This window comes from Lutjanus erythropterus, chromosome 17, assembly GCF_056507025.1.
Source record: "Lutjanus erythropterus isolate fLutEry1 chromosome 17, fLutEry1.hap2, whole genome shotgun sequence".
Classification (NCBI taxonomy): domain Eukaryota; kingdom Metazoa; phylum Chordata; class Actinopteri; order Lutjaniformes; family Lutjanidae; genus Lutjanus; species Lutjanus erythropterus.
In genome coordinates, this window is record NC_139333.1 from 11,410,517 (window position 1) to 11,432,278 (window position 21,762).

The 21,762-nt window shown below is 43.1% G+C and overlaps 1 protein-coding gene across 2 annotated transcripts in view; it reads right to left on the reverse strand.

Annotated features, from left to right (window-relative positions):
- bahcc1b (BAH domain and coiled-coil containing 1b) overlaps positions 1-21,762 on the reverse strand; it is an 83,752-nt gene that overhangs the window by 13,383 nt on the left and 48,607 nt on the right. For both annotated transcript variants that reach the window (XM_084741376.1, XM_084741375.1), the window contains exons 8-19: positions 20,529-20,669; positions 18,729-18,919; positions 17,397-17,787; positions 14,839-15,768; positions 10,534-10,700; positions 8,919-9,055; positions 8,553-8,657; positions 4,501-4,579; positions 4,173-4,359; positions 3,187-3,354; positions 1,878-2,051; positions 703-947 (exon numbers count right to left, since the gene is read on the reverse strand). In XM_084741376.1, coding sequence (XP_084597502.1) covers positions 703-947; positions 1,878-2,051; positions 3,187-3,354; positions 4,173-4,359; positions 4,501-4,579; positions 8,553-8,657; positions 8,919-9,055; positions 10,534-10,700; positions 14,839-15,768; positions 17,397-17,787; positions 18,729-18,919; positions 20,529-20,669 — 2,915 coding nt within the window. The remainder of the gene's footprint in view (positions 1-702; positions 948-1,877; positions 2,052-3,186; positions 3,355-4,172; positions 4,360-4,500; positions 4,580-8,552; positions 8,658-8,918; positions 9,056-10,533; positions 10,701-14,838; positions 15,769-17,396; positions 17,788-18,728; positions 18,920-20,528; positions 20,670-21,762) is intronic.

Consider the following 21,762-nt stretch of genomic DNA (forward strand, 5'->3'; position numbering starts at 1 on the left):
TCACCTGAAAATAAGAGTTGCTTTGCTTTTGTTACCTTAGATTTAACTGTTTATATTGATGGAGAACGTGGATCTTCTTCCATGGATGCTGCCATGCTGGCAGTAGCCCAGAACAGACAAACCAAACACTGACTCTAGATACAGCCTTTTGCACATTTTGGACTTTTCATGGCCACTATACTTTCACGTTTGGAAGGGGAGGGTAAGAGGAGGTGTTTGCAATCTGCAAGCTCATCTTTAGACGCCACTAAATCCTACACACTGGTCCTTTAAATGGATGTTGAATTTTTGGAGGAACATGTAGTCGGGCAGCTTCCGGCCCATGACATTAAATCCAAATTTTGCCAGTTTCAGCAATTATATTAATTAATTATGATAAACATGATCAACAGGTATCATCCTGAAGAAGTTTTCAAAAGATCAAGATGTCCAGGGAGACAGAAACACAATTTCAACGCTCTCTAGTTTCCCTGATCATTTACACAGAAGTGCAAAGTAATGCAGCTGAGGAGTGCGATGCAAAATGCAAATGGCAGTTTTGAGGGTGTAACATAACAGTGATGGAGTAGTGCCATCAATCACTGCTGTCAGGGATTAATTTACTTGGTTGTCAGTTGCAAAAGTAAAATACTGCTCTGACACTGAAAGGTTCGAAAGTCACCACCCAACACTGTGTCCTCGCTGGACCCTATAATGTCTCACCTTTCCCAGAACACCCTGTCCGGCTGAGCTCCTCCGCATGGCTTCTTTGCTGGCCCTGTTTACTTCTGTCAGAGCTCCATGGTTCCCCCGTCCGTCCCCAAAGCTGCAGCCCACTGACGACACGCCCCAGCTGGGCAGATATGCTTTTTTAGTCCCCTGGTGGTCTGGACGTCCCCTTTCTGTGTTGGAGAGGCTTGGCCTTCTGGGCGCTTTCCTCTGATCTGTACTGGACATGCTCCCTGTGCCTGAGGGTGGAGAGGAAATCATGGAAATAAGAGCTGGCAGATAAATCACAAAAATGTCAATATCTGATATTAGATTAGATGGTCAGAGATGTTGTTGAATATGAGATAAGAAATCTAGAACTTTGTCTTTTCCTGGTCTTGGAGGCCACATGAAAGTTATCTGACATACTTTTCTGAGCTTATTTATTTGTTCTAGGTGAGATAAAATTGTTTTTGGCTATCACATCAACATCACTAACATAACCATTTTTCTTAAGGAATACAGCAGCAAGACTGTAAGAGAACACCAACAGTCATACACAAGCCACCCATAATATCCCCCAAAATAGTTATGCTATACTGTAACTAGTTGGTGACCATCTCGTTCTTGTAAGGGTAAGGGGACTTTATTTAATGTACTTAGGGAACATTCGGGACCATCTGGGAACATTTAGGGGACCATCCCAGCTAGAAATTATATGTTACCAGAACGTTCTGAGAACGTCCCCACCAGTGTAAAGTACATTGACTTGTAATGTTCCCAGAACATTCATGATGTGAAGTTCTTGCAAGGGTAGGGGGATGTTTTTTGTTGTAGTTTCAGGGAACATTCAGGACTTACTGTACATTCCCAGAATGTCCCCACTGGTCTAAAAGATGTTGACTTGCAACAGTCTCACACTGTCACAATGTAGAGTTCTTTCAAAGGCACAGAGCTGTTATTCTGCGAACGTTTGGGCAACATCTAGGATGTTCTGGGACCCCAGAATTGGGGGTAGATGAAATCAGACTTTATCTATCCAAACATTTCCAGCTGTATCCTTCTAGATTTTGAAATTTTGCTCTAAACCCCATGCACATCACGTTATCCTTCACTTTAAGTCAAAAACTGAAAATCAAAAAGTAACACAGTTTTTATTATGGCACCAGCAGCATTTTTAAAGATCTTACCGGGAGGCCCTGGTCTCTTACTCCGGGCTTTCTGGTTTGCTTGGAGCTTAGAGGCCTGTGATGAAAAAGGCATGGTCCCGGCAGGGTTTGCAAGAGCTTCTTTAGAGGATGAGCTAATCTTGGTGTCACCAGCGGCTCCATCTTCACTGTCGTAGCTGCCATCCTCCTCCTCCTCTGTGGAATCACAACATCAATATGATCAGTCAGAAAGCTTTGAGTGAGCTAAATGTAAACACTGTTAACTAAAGCCAGGGACTAACTTGATGAGATGTATTGACAGCAAGCTTTCAATATTCCTCTAGAGCCTACAGTTCTGTTTACTAGCAAGTGGGCAAACGTATGTCATCATGAGTGCAAAAGTTAGATGAGCAAACAGAAACTTGTCTTAATAGCTACACAATCACGCATGGCTTCTTCCTCAACTGCGGTGACGGGAAGCAAATGTTGACACACATGCAGACACACACGGATTGTTATTGGCAGCTGTGTGTCGCTGACTGCGGGGGTCGTGTCGGGTGTCGACACATCTCTGACACACTTGTCACTTACATGGCGTTCTCGTCAACACTTTGCCTCAGTCACACACAAACACTGTCACACTAACACACACAGTCAGCCACTACTTTTCCCTGCCATTAAGGCCACATCGGTCAGACAGATTCAAGCATTTTCCTGAAGTTTCAGTAGTTTCATCCCAGACAGTCGTCTCCTGTGAGGCATTAATTTAAAAGTGAGGATGAGTGTCATTGTTTTCTCCTCAACTCAAGCCTCTGAGGAGGGCATTTTCACGAGGTTGGGGAGGTGAAGAAGAGAGGGGAGGACCCGGGGTGTGACATTCTGAACGGGGCCAGTGGGCTCACGTTACCGTATGGCGGTGAGGGTAGGGGTGGCCGTGTTGCATGCCTGTGGCAAGTCGTTAACGGTTTTAACGGTTTGACAGACGAGCTGGGAAGTGAGAGGAGGCCCCCCGATGACGGCAGACATCTCACTCTCAGATGCTTCATGTGCACACACACACACACACACACATACACAAACACAGACACACTCTCATAGTGAAATCTCACAATGTCTGGTTGATGTTCTTTGAGCCATCAGCCAAATCAGCTTGACTCATATGTGTAAGAGCCAATGAACTCACATAGGAGCTTTGTAGCTGCATAACAAATCTGTTACCAGCACTGATGGTCCTTTTTCTCATAAAATGTTAAATAAAAGGCCATAGAATTTCATTCTTTATGGCCAAGTCATCATTTGCCGGGTCTTTGTTTGGCTGGTTGACGGGAGGACACACTGAACTGTAACTAACCATGCTCCGAGCTCTCACTGTCACTCTTCTCTTCCCGAACTTCCTGTTTCTCAGAGGCCCGGCCGTCCTTGTGCTGAGGTCTGTTTGGGTTGACGCCCATCAGCGCTTTGGGCTTTCGACCCCTCTTCCTTTTTACAGTCTGACCAGCTGCCCAGTCCTGCTGCAGGTCTGATGGATCAACAACAGGGAGGAGGGTTTAGTTTTAGTCAGCGTCTTACTTACAGTAGATGGCAGTCAGCACACCCCCAGCAGGAGGCTGCTGCAATGTACTGCTGTGGACAACGTCAGCAGCAAAATGTATTTTCGCGACCTAAGAAAGTCCCATCTAAAAAAATCTATATAATTTTAGTGTAAACTATATTTGGAATATTCACACCAGTTTACCTTACTGTTAGATGGCCTTGTCTGAGGGGAAACCACCATTATATAAGCCAAATATCAATCTCTCCAAAGCATCCAAACTCCATTGGGAGGAATTTTCCCTCACAGAACATGAGAGTTGATAGCCTAGTGCTGCATTGATTGATTAGTTTGTATTATAGTGGGTGTTTTAAAGGGTTAGTTCAGTTTTACTGAAGACACAGAGTGGCATAAACAAACTAATTGTTTGAGGTAATGGTAGAACAGCAACTGTTGTGTTCTGTAAGGTCTGGTTGGTTTAGACAGAGAGGGCGTATGAAATAGCAGTTTCCTGTCAGAAGAGGCTGTCTGACAACAAGGTAAAGCAGTAAAAACATTCTGCAACTGATATTATTTTTTTTAGGTTGCTAAAATACATTTTGCTGCTGACCCTGTCCATAACACTGCATTACGTAGCTTCCTAGATCGCTACTCCTGCTGGTTCTCCAAACTGAGGGTGTGCTGACCACTATCTGCTGTAGCTAATACACTGAATATGGAAATGTACATCATAACCCCACTTCAAAAAATTTGAACTCTCTCTTTAACGGACAACAAGTGTGTGTACATGCTCCCTCTGTACCCACCTTTTCTTCCTTGTCTGCAGTGATTCTTGGAGGCATCCTCCTCACCAGGGCTCCCTCTGCAGTGCAGCATGCCCGCTGACGGTGCACCACGCTGGGCTGCAGCCTTCTGCTTGAGCTGGGTCACCCGCCTGGCCAGCCTGGAGCTCAGGGCACTGGGTCGACCTCTGTGCTTACAGCGAGCTTTCATCTGTAGACGGGGAGCGGAACAGCTAATTATTGACTAATTTCTTTCCACTAATTGAAGTATCCAGCAAAGAAAAAACAACATTAGCAGCAGGAAGAGGCTGTCAGTGCATGTGGATGAACCAGGAGAGACCGCAGGACAGACCTGTGCAGCACTGAGGCTGTTGAAGCCATGATTGGACATTTTCTTCCTGGCTTTCTCCTCCAGTAAATTCAGGCCGGCCCTGGAAAAAATAAACACAAAAATACATAATTGAGGATTTATCATTAATCAGCAGATCACAGAATTAATCTGATCACACACTTCCTTCCTTTTAAGGTTGATTTTCTCTGTGACAACTACATCTCTGCTCTCCTTTTTCTACACTCTTAGACATAAGGGTTCCAAAAGGTTTTTTTTCTGAAGGACTGAGGTTTGCCCAGAACCAAGTGTTTCTGAAGAACCCTTCTTTGAAGACAGGGTTTGTCTTTCTAAGACTAAAGGTTCCATTAAGAACCCTTTTCATCCAAAGAACCCGTTTTAAAAGAAATAGTTCATCAAGAATTTTTGAAATCCCTCCTAACTTAACTCAAGGGTTCTTATACCATAATGTAAAAGGTTCTCAGAAAAACGCCCTTGGTGGATTTTAGATAAAACCCTTGGAACATAAACGGGTTTGGAAACTAAAAAGAGTCTTGGTAGAAGCTCATTGGTGAGTTCTTGTTAGCACCCTTAGAAGGTGTAAAAGCTCTGGATCGAACCCCCAAAAGGAGTTCTGGGTGGAACCATTAAACCATCTAGGGTTTTCTGTAGAACCTCTCATAGGGGGTTCTCAGTGGAACCTTTCACAGATGGTTTTAGGTATAACCCTTAATGTATGGTCCTTGTCAGAACTCTGAAAGGGTTCTAAATAGAACCTTTATAACAGTCTCTACCAGGAACCAAAAAGTGTTCTCCTATGGGGACAAGCTGAAGAACCTTTTACGGTTCTAGTTAGCACCTTTATTTCCGAGAGTATAGTCCCACCATTCTCTGCCAGGTTCACTCATTGTCTCACTGTCTTCCCACTCTTCATCTTCTCTGTCTCATAACTTTGATGAGGTAAGAGACGACAACTGGCCCTGACGACCGTCTGCACAGTTTGACGGCAAACACAGAAATATTCAGCGGCCGTGCGAAAATGAAGCTCACCACATGAAAGGATAAGAATTATCTGGTGGGAAGGAGAGTGGAGAAGAGACAGAGAGAGGGGGGGAGGAGAAGAGTTGAGGGGGAAGGGAAAGAGACAGAGGGAGAGATGAAGCAGTCTCGGGGGAGTCTGTCCGTTGACCGGAGCTTCAGGGCTCGATCGATAAACACTAACCTCTATTGAACACTACTCCTCCCTACCTCTCTCCCTCTCTTTCCTCCTCTCTCTCTGTCATTCCTTCATTGTATGCGTGCTCTCTCACACCACAGGCAGCCAGCACACACACTCACACACACTCATACTGCACGCACACACACACACACACACACTCTGATAGCAGCTGGTGTCTGAGGCAGGTGAATCCTATATTCCCACAGAGGGGAGGTTTGGCTCTCAGCATCTCCGCTCCCAGGAGAAGAGAAGAGGAGAGGAGAAGAGAGAAGAGGAGAGGAGCCTCGAAGTTTACCTCATGTCACGTCCTTATCAACACTACGGTGAGTGTGTGCGCACATTCTGTACATTTGAGTATACGTATATGTGTTCAAATACTTGCATACTTGTGGTCTGACAGCAGTTTGGTAAAAGCCTGTTCCTGTTTCAATATTGCAACGCCCCTATGCACAAAGTCCAGGTACATAAAGAGATAATTATGAATGGTGATGATGAATTGGAATTCCGACTGTCAGTCAGGCCTTAAAGCTGGGATAGGTCATCTATTTCTGAAGCATTTTTTTTATTATATTTGCTGAAATTCTCTGCACATTCCAACAGCAATCAATAAATCAAATGCTCTGACAAAAAAAAAGAAATCCAGTATTTGTGGCTGTCATTTGGGTGAAATGAAATGATATATCGTTCAAGCTATAGCGAGCTATTGGCACAGGAATGACAGAGAACGTGCAGCCAAAATTTCCCAATGCTTACATGTTAGTTTGACAGCTGTGAGTACTAACAATGGCCATATTTCTTGTTCACCTTTATTATGATAATGATAGATATTTTCTTTCATGTGAATGAGACATGAGGTCGTTGGAAATGTTCGGCTCGACCTCAAGCAGTCAGGCAGTGCGCATTCATGCATTTTGGGGGAGGGGCTATGGAAGGAAAATCTAGCTTACTTTTGCTGATTTCCCCAACATTACCAACCCTCGCTTTAAGGCGTCAGTATGATTGCAATGAAGCGCTTTTTGGAAAGTCATACAGCAGTTGAGACCAACTTGTCTCCATACCTTTTAGATGCTGGAATTGAAAGTGCTGCACGCAAAAAAAATTGTAATTTTCTGAAGCCAACAAATTGACAATCAGCAGAACCTACTGGTTCTGTGTTTGGTTTGTGCATTCTGGGCTACTGTGCAAAAATGGTGGACTCCATGGAAGAGGACCTATGGGTCTATGTATATAAAACTCATTCTAAAGGAACAAAACACAATTCTTTCATTTTCATATTTAACCATTAACAGCAATCGCTCAGCAGATTCGCAATAAATAATTAATGCCTGAAAAAGAGTAGAAGGAAATGTACACTCATCCCCCTTTTTTAAATGTGTTTAACATGAATATTCCAACTTTTTGCCCCATTGTTCACTACACACAACTCAATAAAAAACAATCAAATCAAGCAAAAGTGAACATTTAAAACACATCTAGAGCAAATAATCAAAATAAACCGAACGAACTTATGTCATTTTTCATACTTACATCACTTTTGTGTGTGTAACCAAGTGCATCACCACGAATGCCTTCAAGAGGAAGATTATCCCAACCTCATCTTCAAATATAGAATGGCTATATGACAGATAAAAACACAGTAGTCCCCAAACCCGGGGGTGAAGAGCCACTGCAGGGAGGGGGATGAGGATGCTCATTCCATCCTGCTAACCTTTATGTCACCAAAATTCAATGTTTGTTAACAACTCATTGAAATTGTGGGGTTGCAAACTTTTTTTTGGCTTCAGAAAAATATTAATGGCCACTGTTTGAAATGCCATCTTCAATATGCACTTAGAGATGCTCAGGTGTCCACATACTTTTGGCCATATAGTGTTCATGTGTATCAAGAGGAAATGTCTGTTGAGTTTGCTTTCTGTTTCTCTCTACCTCTCCTCCTCTCGCTGTTTCATTTCAATCCACAACTCTCACGAGAAGATGAAAGCATAAACAAACGATACAACGCTTATTAATAACAACAGAAATGCTGCTCAGGCACGTAGCGACCGGCGGTACTAATTAAACAAGTTCTGTGTGAGTGTGTGTGTGTGTGTGTGTGTGTGTGTGTGTGTGTGTGTGTGTGTGTGTGTGTGTGGTGCACCGGCATGTATGACTAAAGCCCTTTATTGTCATTTTCATTAGCGCTTTCTAATCATGGTAACCGTGACAAACCTTGAGTTTCTCTAATCATTTTATCAAGGCGAGGGGTGCACATGCTAACAGAGGTGGGGCAGCATGAGAAAACACATTTATCATTATGAGTGTTGAATACTGGCTGTGTGCATGTGTGTGAGTGTGTGTTGTGCAGGAATGTGTGTCCGTATGAAAGTGTGCTCGTCGGAGGTGTTAAAGAATGTGTGGTTGTGTGTTGCAGTGGTGGGTGGAGGTGGCGTTGAATCGTTTATCACTGTAATAACTGTACATCAGGACTTTGTCCAGCTGTATTAATATATGCTCGATGTTCGCGAGGAATCAGGACATAATCAATGCAAGTGATAAATATGATTAAAAGTGATTAATGATGATTAATGAAGGCCTCATCTCCATTACCTTCTCTCATTTAAAATCACACCCAGCTCGCAGCTCCCATCACATAACCCATTGTGTGTGTGTGTGCGTGTGTGTGCAAGTGTGCGAGCAGCTCCTTCCAGTGCCCAATCAAGCAAATCATCAGCTATAGAGCATTTGAATCAATTCAGCTGAAGAAGAACTTCTTGAAAATCAACCGTGCCTTTCACTAAAAACACAAACAGAAATCAGGATGAATGAGCGGGGCTTGCCAATCACACTGATTATACTGACGCAGTATCAGGGGACTGACCTGAGTCTCTTGGAGTTCTCCGCAGCAGCTGGGCCGGGGGTGGACTTGCGCTTGCGGGGGCGGCCGGGCCCCCGGCGGGCAGGGCTGCGGGACGTCTCCTCTTTCCTGCAGAGAGGAAGACAAGAAGGAGGAGGAGGAGGACGGAGAGATCAAAGATGGAGTCCGGACAGCAGGAGAAATCAGGGGGAAACTTGTATCGGCTGCAGGTCAAACTGCATTAGGTATGAGCAGCCAGCAAGTCCTGATAAATCAGGAGGATGCAGCATGACAGCAGAATTGTGAATGTTGGAATGCACGACTCAATCAGACAAAAAGAAGTGTGTGTGTTTGTGTGTGTGTGTGTGTGTGTGTGTTGTGTCTGCTCACTGGTGGTCGTGTTTCCTCTGTAGCTTGGCCAGTTCCCTCTGTTTCTCTTTGTAGCGGCGCTGTAGCTCAGCCAGCTGGACACGCATGGCCAGCTCCTCCCCTCCCATCGTCTCCATGGAGCCCTTCACTGGGCACACCTGACATACACACACACACACATACACGTACATGCACATGCACACACACACACACACACACAGAGAAAGCAGGGGTATTTCAATGCCGAACACAAACTGAATTCAACAGTCATGTGACGCTTGTTGTTTGGGCAGCTTGATGATTAGATGGATTTTCTTGTGATCAAAACCTCTGAAGTTTGGTCACTAGAGCGGTTTATAAACCAGCTGCATTTATGCCTCAACAGCAGGGATTTCTGGGAGCTCAACCTGGTACTGCATGTAAAATATTTGTGGTAACTGGCATTAAAATGTATGTCCAAAGCCATTTTTCAGAAAATGTAAAATACCCCGTGTTTTTAAACTAATTCAACACAGTGCTGTCACAGTTGGTAGCAATTTTTAAGGTTAATAGCAATTGGTATATAATGTATTGTAGAAATATATTTTTTAAATTAAATTTGAAAATGTAAAAATGAAATTACATCAAATTCGTAATATAATATAATCGTAATATATTTGCTGTAGCCAGTTTTATTTCTGGGACTATTCAAAGGAAGAGAAAAATGCTTATCCATCATCACCTTCACTTTTTATGGAATTAACAAAAGTATTTCTTGCTAGTTAAAATGACATTTTGTGAAAATGTTCCCCTTTTAATTTTTTTGCACAAAACTACTGATTCAAGCATGATTTCACTTAAAAGCTATTAGGGCCACATTGAAGGAAAAAAATAGAGGAGGAAGTTATTTTTGTAATTTGCATTTCGAGAATGAAGTTGAACTTTCAATGCCAAGCACCGGAAAAAATGAAACAAAGAAGGAAAGCTTTTTTCTCTTTGCAAATATGATAAAACTGAAATATTGAGATGAAATCAAAATGTTGAGAATAAATAAATATCAGGTTAAAAAAAAAAAGTCTAAATGTTGGAAATGCTGAGAAAAAGGTCAAATGAAGTCACAATGTCAACAGTAAAGTTGGATATAGTCGAAATGTAGACAGCGAAGTCAAATAACGTCTAAATGTCGAGAATAACAACATAAAGTCAGAAAGTTGAAAATGAAGTACAATATAATCACAATGTTGAGAATAAAGTCGACATGTCAATTTAGTGGCACTGTAATTATTCTTGATTTCAACTTAATTCTCAACATTTTGACTTTATTCTGAAAATGCACATTAAAAAAAACCCTTTGTTCTCTTTTCCTTTATGCCTGGCCCTGTACTTCTATACATGCCATTACCTTCGAGGAAATTATATTATATCATGTTATTATTACTCAGCACACAGTAGCTTGGATAAAAGTATCAGATAAAATCAGAAAATCTAAAAATTGACCTACTAACTGTATCTTGTTTTGGTTTTAACTGTTGTTTAAAGCTTGGTACAAACAAATGAGGTGTGTGTCAATTGTTCAACTGTTCCCCACATTTTCAGCATGAATGATTCATGTTTGCATGCATAAACACGAAACACACATCATCACATAAAGCCTCACCGGCTCATGGCGAGGTGTCCAGCTGCACTTCCTGCGCAGGTTTAGCCTCCTCCTGATTGGACACTGCTGGCCCGCTCCCGCCCCCGCGACCCCTCCCCCCATCTCCAGGGCACGGGCGGCCGCCAGGGTCGCCAGACTGTGGAGGTCGAAGGTCAGCATGTCTTCACCTGCGGGGAGACGGATTGTTTGGGTTTAGATTGGTGCGTCACACGGTAGCTGACACGCCGTTATAAAACATGTTGTGTGCGCGGAATGGATTTATTTCCGGAGCGGTGAAACCATGTCTTGAAAAGTGGTGATATTTATGATATTAGCTGTGTAGTTTATTTGATGTATACTGGTGTTCCTGCTTAATCGTACACACAAACAACACACACACACACACTCACACATAGAAGGGGGAGCGGCGGAGAACGATCTCTACATCTGTCACTGTCATTAACTCTGTCATTGTCACAGCACCAGCAGATGAAACAGAATATTCATGAGATGCTCACACACACACACACATGTAAACACACACACAAACCTATGCAAATAAAACATTCTGAATACACGCATGCACCTACAACATTTTCGCTGAGCTGCGCAGACATGCTCAAACTGCATGAGTGTGTGAGGGAGAATTGGAGAGAAGGAGAACGACGGGCAGCAGGGAGGAGGAGGAGGAGGAGGAGGAGGAGGAGGAGGAGTGCAACGCGGTGAGAAGAAGGGAGGGAGGGAGGGGATGGGGAGTAAAGGGGAGGAGAGGCAATAAGAGGCAAAGTGTTTATTGAGCTATCTATTTATTCTCCTACATCTCCTCATTATGGACATGGACAGAATCCAATTTCCCCTTCCAGGAGAGGAGAGGAGAGGAGAGGAGAGGTGAGGAGAGAAAAGGAAAGATGAAGAGGAGAGAAAGGAAAGGAAAACAAGGGAAAGGAAAGCAAAGGAAAGAGGAAGTGGAAGAGAAGAGGGAAAGGAAAGAAGAGTGAAGGAAAGAGGAAATGAAATAAAAGGAAAGGAAAGAGGAGGAGAAGAGGGAAAGGGAAGGAAAGGAAAGAGGAAGCGAGACAAGATTTGACTGGATCACTCACAGCCTGTGCACTGGAGCTGTGAGGCCTACTCACTGACATCTGACATTATTAAAACCTGTGTGTGTGAGTGGGAGATGGAGACAGAAATGTGGTAAACAGACGAGAGAGAAGAGGGCAGGAAGGATGGAGTTTTCATCTCTGAAGCGTGATTTATAAAAAAAAAAAAAAAAAAAACAGAGAACAAACAGATGTGAGAACGGCAGGTAACTCCTCGCAGAGAGCGAGGGAGCCGAGAGGAGTGCAGGAGCCGAGAGAGCGATGCAGCTTTGTCCTCCTGTCCCAGCTCGCAGAGGTCAATGCCATCTCATCTGTCAGACCTCCGAGCCAATGGCACGCTCCGATTACCCTGACAGGATGACATCACCGCTGACATCACCACGCCTAGTTTAGTATCCTGGAGGATGGCCACAATCGATAGGTGCCTTCCGCCCACAGTATACCACACACTCACACACACACACACGCACACACACACGTGCATGCATCTTTGCACAGTAATAACACCATACTGTGTCCCTAAAGGGGGTTGAGGGGTGTAATAAGAGGCGGCGCAGGGGATTTCAAGGGGAAAAACAAAAACAGTGGAGGAAAATTAAAAACCATTACAGCTGATATGGGCCTAGTCATCATTAGAGGCCATTAAGGAAGTTTATTGAGCTGAAATTTCAATTTAAAGGAAACGTGAAGGAATAAAGTAAAGCATGACACTAACAGGTCCTCTGTCTATGTGTAAATAGAAGTAATGGTGCTGGAAAAGGAAAGGAGAGGAAAGGAAAGGAAAATTAAAGACCTAGTCATCATTAGATGCCGTTAAAGAAGTTTATTGAGCTGAAATCTGAATATAAAGGAAACTTGAGAGAATAAAGCAAAGTATGACACAAACAGCTCCTCTGTCTATGTGTAAATAGAAGTAATGGTGCTAATTTATACTGGAGGGGAAAGTCTCTCTTGATTCCTTAATCTGTAATTGCGATCTCCAGGGAACGGCTGAGATATCCTTCTGCGTCAAGGAGCGGCATAAATGCATCTGTCTGGGATCGGTTTCATCTCCCAAACACATTCAGGATGACAAAAACGCCATCAGCGGTATTAATAACATTCCATGCAGCGAGGCCGGAGCGGGTTTTTAAATAAATGTGTTGCAATTTGGAGAACGTTTTCCACGCCACGACAGGACTTATTGATTTCACACCTATTACGCATGCTAACCACGTGCACGCACATGTAAACAAATGCACACTCACACACTCTGTATCGCACACACACACACATGCACAGGCAGCTGCAGAGCGACTTATGATTTTTACACTTATTAATTCCGTCAACAAGGCTTGCAGAGGCAGGATTTACACACCAGATTACATTGGTTTAATAAAAAAGGAAAAAAGAAAAAGGAGAAGCAGGTGAGGGGAAAAAAATAACAAAGAGGGAGGAGGAGGAGGAGGAGGAGGAGAGGCGGGAGGAGGCGCAGGCAGGGAGCAGGCAGCCTGGTGGAGAGACACATAGACTCTGATGGAGGAGAGCAGGGATTCATCTGGGATTACTTAACAGCTTACACACACACTCGCCACCACGCACGTGCACGTGCACGTGCACGCACACACAAACGCAGACAAGTGTACACACACAGATGCTGGCATAAATAAAAACACTTTCTCTCAGAGGGACGAGAGGAAAATAGGAGCGCTTACAGGAGAAGTGTTTTAAAGGAAAGGGTCTAATTAGCAAAGCAAGACGCCAGAGCCTGGGGGACACACTGGGCAGAATGTGTGTGTGCGTGTGCGTGTGTGTGTGTGTGTGGGTGTGTGTGTGTGCGTGTGTGTGTGTCCTGGCTTGTGTCTGTGGCTCAGCTTGTTTGTCCATCTCTGTGTCCTCCCCAAACACACACACCCCTCCCAGAGAGAAAAACTTGCTCTAAGGGCAAGAACAGAGAGTCCAACCTGAGGAAGGAAGCAGGACAGTTAGAGGTGTGTGTGTGTGTGTGTGTGTGTGTGTGTGTGTGTGTGGTTAGTGTGTGAGTTGATAGTCTCTACATCTGGGTTGCACACATTTCCCAGACCCCTTTTTTTGGTTCACTGTAAGTGTGTGTGTTTGTGTAGACAAGACTGAAGTAGGGTAGCTTGTTTTTTTCTTTTTCCTTGATTTGATTTTCATGAGCATTTTGGTCTGTTTTACTGTGACAAGGCACTGAAAATTGTCCACAGGTTGTATTTGAAAGAACAGAATACACATAATTATTGGGGGCATTTCTAAATTTTTGGTTTAATTTCACAGGCATTTTCTAAACTTTTGAAGATTTCTAAGGTTTTTATAGTGCCCAAAAATACCACACGCATACAGTAAGAAAGGATGGAAATAGACCTGCAAGAACTAGTTGACTGTAAAATTGATAAGTCAACAGAAAAATAATTGCAGACTATTTCGATAATCAATTAATCGTTAAACTAGTTTTTTGTGCAATAATGGTAGACAATGCTGTTTACAGTCTCTCCTTTTTATATCACTAAAGGAGCAATATGTAGCATTTGTGCACTCATAAATGAGACCAATTAGTGAACTGGAGCTATAGATGGTATATCAAATAATAAAATTAAATTAAATTAAAGTAAATCAAATTGAATGTACTCCTAAGCCCATTATCCCGAAAACAAAAGTCTACTGCTCTGAAAATACACACTGGAGTTACTGCCTGCCTTACTGCCTGCCAGACCCCATTAACATACTGCTCAATTTAACTGTTATAAACATCTGCTCCTTTTAAAACATTATTAATGATTTTTTATGACATTTACTCATTTGGCGAGCATTCAGCATTAATTTGAACTCTAATTAATGTGAAATGGGCAAACAACAACACAAGTTACTGACCGGAATAGAAATTTCAATGCGCGGCTGTAGCGTTGTTATCAAAGAAGTATTATTTAACATGTTTTCTTAATCTCTCATGCCATATTGTGGTAGTTTAATGATTTATTACAGGACATATATTACAGATTTCTCCTTTAAATTGAATATCATTGGGTTTTGGACTTACAAACCAGGACATTTAAAGACGTCGCCTTAGACTTTGAGAAACTGGGATGGACTTTTTTTTTTTTAACATCGACACTGACCTCATATAAACCAAACAATTTATCCAGAAAACGACCTGCATACTAATCAATAATGAAATGTATCATTAGTTGCAGCCATAGGAGAGGAAAAAACTTTTTTTAAATGAACTTACCTTCAGCGTCTTTCTCTTTGCTTTCCCTGCTCCTCTGCTCAATCTCCAGCTCGGCCAGTTCTCCCAGTATCTCCATACCATGGTGTGGTGGAGGGCTCGGGGCCCGGACAGCAGGTGCTGGTGGGTACAAGGCATCTCTGGTGGCGCACAGAGCTGCAGCGATCAGGAGCTCTAAGCTCCACATGTAGGCCCCCTGGAGCTGAGCTGCTGTGCTCGCCGTGGGAGGGAGGGCAGGGTCAGAGGACAGAGGTGAAGGAGCAGGAGAGATACTCATTGGACTCATCCCACTCCCCTCCTCTTCCTCCTCATCCTCAACCACCTCTACATTCTCTCCATCTTTGTCCCCCTCCTCTTCCACCTCCTCCTTCTCCTCCTCCTCATCTCCAGGCTCTCCAGGCACAGAGACAGTACATTCTGTTGGTTCAGGCCTCATTTTCTCTCCCTCTTCCTCCTCCGTGTCCTCTTTTCCATCTTCCCTATCATCCTCCTGCTCTTTGGATAGTTGAGGCTCCTCCAGGCTGGCCTTCTGGCCTGGGCAACCCAGAGAGAGCTCTACTTTTAGGGCTTTGCCTGCGGCTGTGGCCGGGCAGGCTGAATCTGGGACCGGCGCGGGGGAAGGGCATGGCAGCAATCCAGAAATCTTGCTCTCGGGCTCGGAGATGGAGCATCCCTTTGCTTCCACCCTCCGTTCTTCCTTCTCTTCCTCTGCAGCTCCACTCTGAGATGCCACCACTTCACAGTCTTTCTCATTCTCATCCTCCCTCCTCTCTTCTTCTTCTGTGATGTGGCATGGATGAGGGAGGGACTTGGAGTCGGGCTGTGCTGGCTCCGCCTCCACCGTGGCTTGTTCAGCTAATCGGGCTTCAGGAGGCGAGGGCCCGGCTTTATAACCCATGGTGATGGAAGGGTAGGTGTAAACAGGTGGTAGGTCTGGAGGGAAGAGGAGAAAACACAAGTTTGATGAACCTTGAAATAAAACCCTTTTCACAAACTGTACTTCAGATTTACACTCAGTATTATATAAATGCAAAAAATTTATTTTTGCTCCTATTTTTCATAAGTGGAAATGAAAAATGACTTTGTGTGCTCAGAAATTAAATATTTCTCCCAAATTTTGCTCATAAAATTTTCAAAAGTGAGCATTTCTTATATATACACATATACTACAGATACCAATTTTTTTCACAGGAGGGCAAAGTCATGACATGCTCTACTTGGCTGTAATTGGCTTGTACTCATTGCCTTTGTTGGTTGGGTTTAGCCATGAGCATGGATTTGATAGGGTAAAGGCCCAGTCACACATGTGCAAATTTACAGATGTGGCCCCAAATTTGCATCTGTTATTTGCGTGGAAAACAACTTTGGGGCACATACGGGAGGCGGAGTCACAGACTCAACCAATAGCAAAGATGTTTGCCTTGGCAATCGATGGCCACTCCAACCGTATTGCATGTGTGACCAGACCCTCGGGGTAAGACTATCAGAGGCAGAGTAGGGCGGGTCATGACTTTACCCACCAGGTTAAAAAAAAAAAAAAGTTTAATCAGCAGGTGGATGGATTATTTTTGTGAAGGAGAAATGGTCACTAACATGGGGTTTAACAAATCTGTAAACAAAATGTGAGTGATAAACCTTTTGCGTGCACAGAAGAAGTCTTAGATCTTTTACTTCAACTCATTAAAAATGGGAGGAAAAACAAAAATGTTGAGTTTAGGTTTTTGTTGAGTGTATTTACAAGCATCTACAGAAAATGTAAAAACTCCATTGTCTTTAAGTCAGGCCCTTCTCCTTTTAAATTCATTGCCACTCTGTTCAGAGAGACAGGATGAAGCACGTGATTACAGTTGGCATAATACACTGACAGCAGGGTGCACAAAAGTGTGTGTGTGTGTGTGTGTGTGTGTGTGTGTGTGTGTGTGTGTGTGTGTGTGTGTGTGTGTGTGTGTGTGTGTATACAGTAGTGTATATTATATATACAGTATGTGTTTGAGTGTGCAGCAGCATGAGTGAGTGTATAGATCTATGTGGGATATTGATGACACCCTGCCGTTTTCCTGTGATTGCAGCGCCGGTCCTGTCACCCCTGCGCTCTTATTATTGATGGTATCCCTCCGCCCCCCTGACAACACAGCCAGATGAATGCGTATCCTTCCGCCTTTACTTCTCAAGGGCCCCTGAAGGATAAGGAGAGCCTGTCTGAAGATTTCGCTGACCTTCCTCTTGTGACACACATGCGGAGCTCGGACACACACGCGCACGCTGGCAGGTCACACATACACACACTGAGTGCCCATATGCTTTCTCTGACCTTAATGGCTGACCTGCCCGCTGTCCCTCTTTAGCTCCCGCAGAAGAAAAAAAAATGCACACACACACTCAAGGACACACAGAGTAAGGGATCAGCCATGCTTCAAACAATTTCTGCAAAATCAAAAGAATAGCACGCTTCAAAGGCCACTGCTACATTTCTGCACCCTCCGTCTCCTTTTTTTTGTCACTCTCACTCTTTCCTGTTTGCTGTCTGTATTTTTGTTATCTGATTGTAAAGTTCTTCTCACCTGGTTCTAGGGATTGTGGGTAATCCTGAGGTGGCTGTCCCTCTCCTCTGTCGCTGCCCCGCTCCAGCCCCTTAGAGAGGTGTGAAGGAGCGGGGCTGAGTGCCGGGGAGCGGGGCGCCGCTGCTGCTGGGCTCGGCGCAGGGGTCAGAGGGTTTGGCGGGTGAGGTCGCCTGGATGGGGAGTGGTAGCAGGGTGATTGACGGCTGCTGGGACACACGCCCGGAGACGGCGTGGGTGTCTTGGGTGGAGGAGGGGTGTGAGAGAAGGGTTTGGCTACATGGGAGGAGGTGGTGGATGTAGAAGAGGAAGAAGAAGAAGAGGAGGGAGTTCTGGGCGCAGAAGATTCGTGAGGAGTGTCCTCGATAGTGATGGCATGCTCCTCATGTTTTCTCTGTGAAATGGGTAGAGAGCAGTATTTTAAGGAATAATACTCAAACTTGCTGTATAAATTTAAAAATTTAATAAGCTTCAGCTTAATCAAATGTAAAGTTTCTAGTATTTAGTTTCATTACTTATAAACAACTTTACTTTTACGTCTTTTGCCTTTAAAAGAGATAAATTAATGTACTGTGCAGGGTTCAATCAACTCATCAAATTATGTTTCTAAAGAATATGGAAAGAGCAGATTTAGACCTTCCATTTTTATAATTTGTGAATCTAATATGCCATAAAATAAGTAAACTAAATTAATTGTAAGTGTATTTGACCAAAAAATGTTTAATTTTTGATCAAAAACTACCTCAACTTGTTTTTTCAAATTCAGTCAATTTAAAATTTTAGGGCAGCCCAGACAATTACTGGTTAAAGTTAAAACATTCTTTTACAGCTTTAATCTAGAAATGATCAAAAAACTTGCTTTGCCTTAAACAAATAATACCAGGAGGTTATTAGTTGTAAACACACATGAGCACAATTAACAACAACAACAACAACAAAAACAAACTCTAACAGAAAGGCTATGAAAACGAAATCAGTGTCACACTGCTCGATTGCCAAACGATCTGGCAATGTGAGAGTGCAAAAGCACCACACCAACGTCTCAATGAAACTTTCTGTCAACAAAGAGGAAGTCATCGGCTCAAATAATTATTGCTGAGTGTGATTTTTCATATACTTTTCTTTTAGTGTTGAGAAATCAGGATGTCTGTGCTGAGACTAGTGGTGCTATATACCAGTCGTGACTACTCAAAGGAGGAAGATGAAGTTCACAATATTTCCACACTTCCTAATTCTCATTTGCCAACACTTTCACCATAAAATCTTAACAGAATTTGACAGGTTTAGACTAAAATATAACCTCTCTCCGACCTTTTATATTATTGTTAGTTCTACCTGTCCTAAGGATTGGCGCTGCATGTGCTCCATGGCTCGCTGCTGTTGCTGCTGGTGCTGATGCTGCAGGGCGTACAGGTCCTGTTGCCGTAGGAATGAGGATCTTGAGTAGACGGGGTGATGCTGCAGGTGAGAAGGAGGGCCTCTGCCTCCGTACACAGGAGGCCACAGACCTGACTGCTCCAGAACATCTAGAGTAGGAAACAGAGAGAAAGAGACAAAGAAAAATAATAGACTTTCAGTATTTTGTTTGATTTGAATAGAAGAAAATTGGTACAAAAAAGAAGAAAATAAGATATTCCTGATCACTACTGTATGGTGTGATGTATATCCCTTTTACAAGCTGCATGTCTGTTTACATCCTGTCAGTGCTAAAGTAACGTTACCTTTGCCAACAAACTAAGTTAGTGACTTCATTTTTCACAGTTAGCTTGGCACAGATTGTTAATACCATTACCATTTGTTTTGCATATAGTGCTTTTGAGCATTCTGATAATCACCTCAGTGTCTTAGATATCAAGTCATGATGTTTTTGGTGAGTTTTAGTTTGTTTTTGTCAAGTTTGAATGAAGATGACAATGTTAATGGTTATTTAATCCACTGAGGTGATTATAAAAAATGTTCAGAAACACTATAAACAAAATGAATGGTAAATACATTCAACAATGTATACCAAGCTAACTGTGAAAAGTGAAGTAACTAACTTAAAAATAAACTGATAAAATAAATAAGCAGCAAATAGTCAGTACAGAAATATTTTCATGGCTGCAATGTCTCAGGAAAGTAATAAAGAGAAACTGTGTCAATGGACTCTTGAACTTCCCTTTTGAGTATGTGAGATTGCAGAGGAGCTCGGCCATCTTAACTAAAGATGTAACAACTGTGAGCTGTATGAGCTGTATATGTTGGCCTCAGACACAATCGATGAACCCTGAATGCATGCTCCACATCCTCCATTCACCTCCTTTTACTCTTTCTATTCTCTATATTTTATTTTCCTATGAAAGGAAACACACATTTTCTTTAAAGCCCCACCCTGGCCACATATGAATTCAGATACACACATGTGTCCATACACACACACCCACACACATGCACACATCCCTCCTTGGCTGCCTTGTCGCTGGGAACCTTTGTTCTGTGAGATTAGCCTGAGTGGGCTAATGTTTCCCAGGGGAAGGGTTCAGTGGATGCACTTCCCCTCTCTGCAGGAACTCCCACGGAGCGAGGCAAGGGAGGCGGGAGATAATTAAATTTCACAGCCTGTTTGCAAAGCAGCGTTGACACACACACACACACACACACACACAAAAGCACACACACTCTTTTCTCTCTCTAGCAATGGCTGATATGTACAACACAACCCTTAACACTGAGCAATGTCTCATGTTGTTCCAGACAACTAACTTGAGACGTCCCCATACGTGCACACAAAGACACGCACCTACACACGCGCAGTCTAGTCCAAGCACACCAGTGCTCAGCCACAAAAGAGATGAACACCATTTAAAATGGTTTGCATAACGCTGGGCACATGCAGAGGGGGGGCAATGGAATAGCTGCTCCCATTAACGAAGCTATAAAACACGGTCCCACTGACAGAGGGACTTAGTTGAGCATTATATTATGATTAGCCAATGATACTAAAACTCTGGGAGAGAAATGGTAGCAGCTCTGATGGTACAAATGGAGGGAAGGAGGGAGGTAGGGGGCAGTAAGTATGGGTAGACAGCAATGAATATGTGCTCTGGGGGTTTTGTGTGTGTGTGTGCTGCTTTTGTGAAAGGATGCCTAGCGTACCGAGGTGATGATGAGGCCCGGGTTCTGTGGGAAGAACTACCAGGGGGGAGTTAGGGTCTTGGGTGAGCGAACCCAAGACGGGCTGTAGAGGGCTGGGCAAACCTGGTGGGAAGCCCGGGCTCATTCCCACGTGGCTCAGACCTGGAGTAAAGATAACACAGTCAAATGAGAACAACATTTAAATACTCATTTTACTACTCCAGAGAGATAGTGGTGTGCTTAGTGGATAAATCTTGTGATGTATTCTATAAAGACATGTTAGTCTTCTTCAGAAATGTACAAAAGAGTTGATGCCTTTGTTGAGGAGCAGGAGCAATGTGGAGTTTCAGTTACATGCCTCAATTCTGTACTTGCATAATGTGACATGTTTTACAAGCTACACCTTTGTTTACTTCAGACATTATAGGAATGTTACCTTGGCCTACAAACTGACTTTTTATGCTTAATTTAGTTAGTTCACTTTTCACAGTTAACTTGGTACATATTGTTAGTAGTATTTACAGTTCATTTTGTATAGTGTTTTTGACCATTTTGATAATCACCTCAGTATGTCAGATAACTGATAGCAGTGTTAGCTAGCTATCTAGCTATCTTCATTCAAACTTGGCAGAAACAATAAAAAAAAATCCCCCAAACTGTCTTGTTCATCTTTCCACTGCTCCAACGATCATCAACTCTGGTTTGGTTCAAATAAACCCTAGTTTAACGCATTATATGTGAAAATATCACCAGGACCAGACATCAGAAAACAGAAGGGGAAAACAGCATGTAGAGCAAGTAGAGTAACCAGAATTGGTGATTTCTTGGAGCATTCTTGGAAAGAGAAGCAAAGACGATTATGGTTATGGTTATCTACGGCACTGAGGTGATTATTAAAATGCTCAAAAACTCTATATAGATAATGAACAGTAAATACTATCAACAATATATACCAAGTTAACTGTGAAAAGTGACATAACTAACTTAAGGATGAAAAATCGCTAAGTATGTAGGCAAAGGGCATGTTACCATAGCATTGACAGAAAACAGACGTGCAGCTTGTAAAATAGATATGAGTCACACTACATTGTGCAAGCAGAGAACTGTATCACTAACTTGTTTATGAAACAATTAAAAAAGGCAGATGCAAGTCTTTATCAGGTTTTGAACCCTCTGTGCAGAGGTTCTATAAATTTGTTCTTTTCTACGTGTTCAATTTTGCCTCTGTGGCTCATTTCTATGATGCAATCGACCT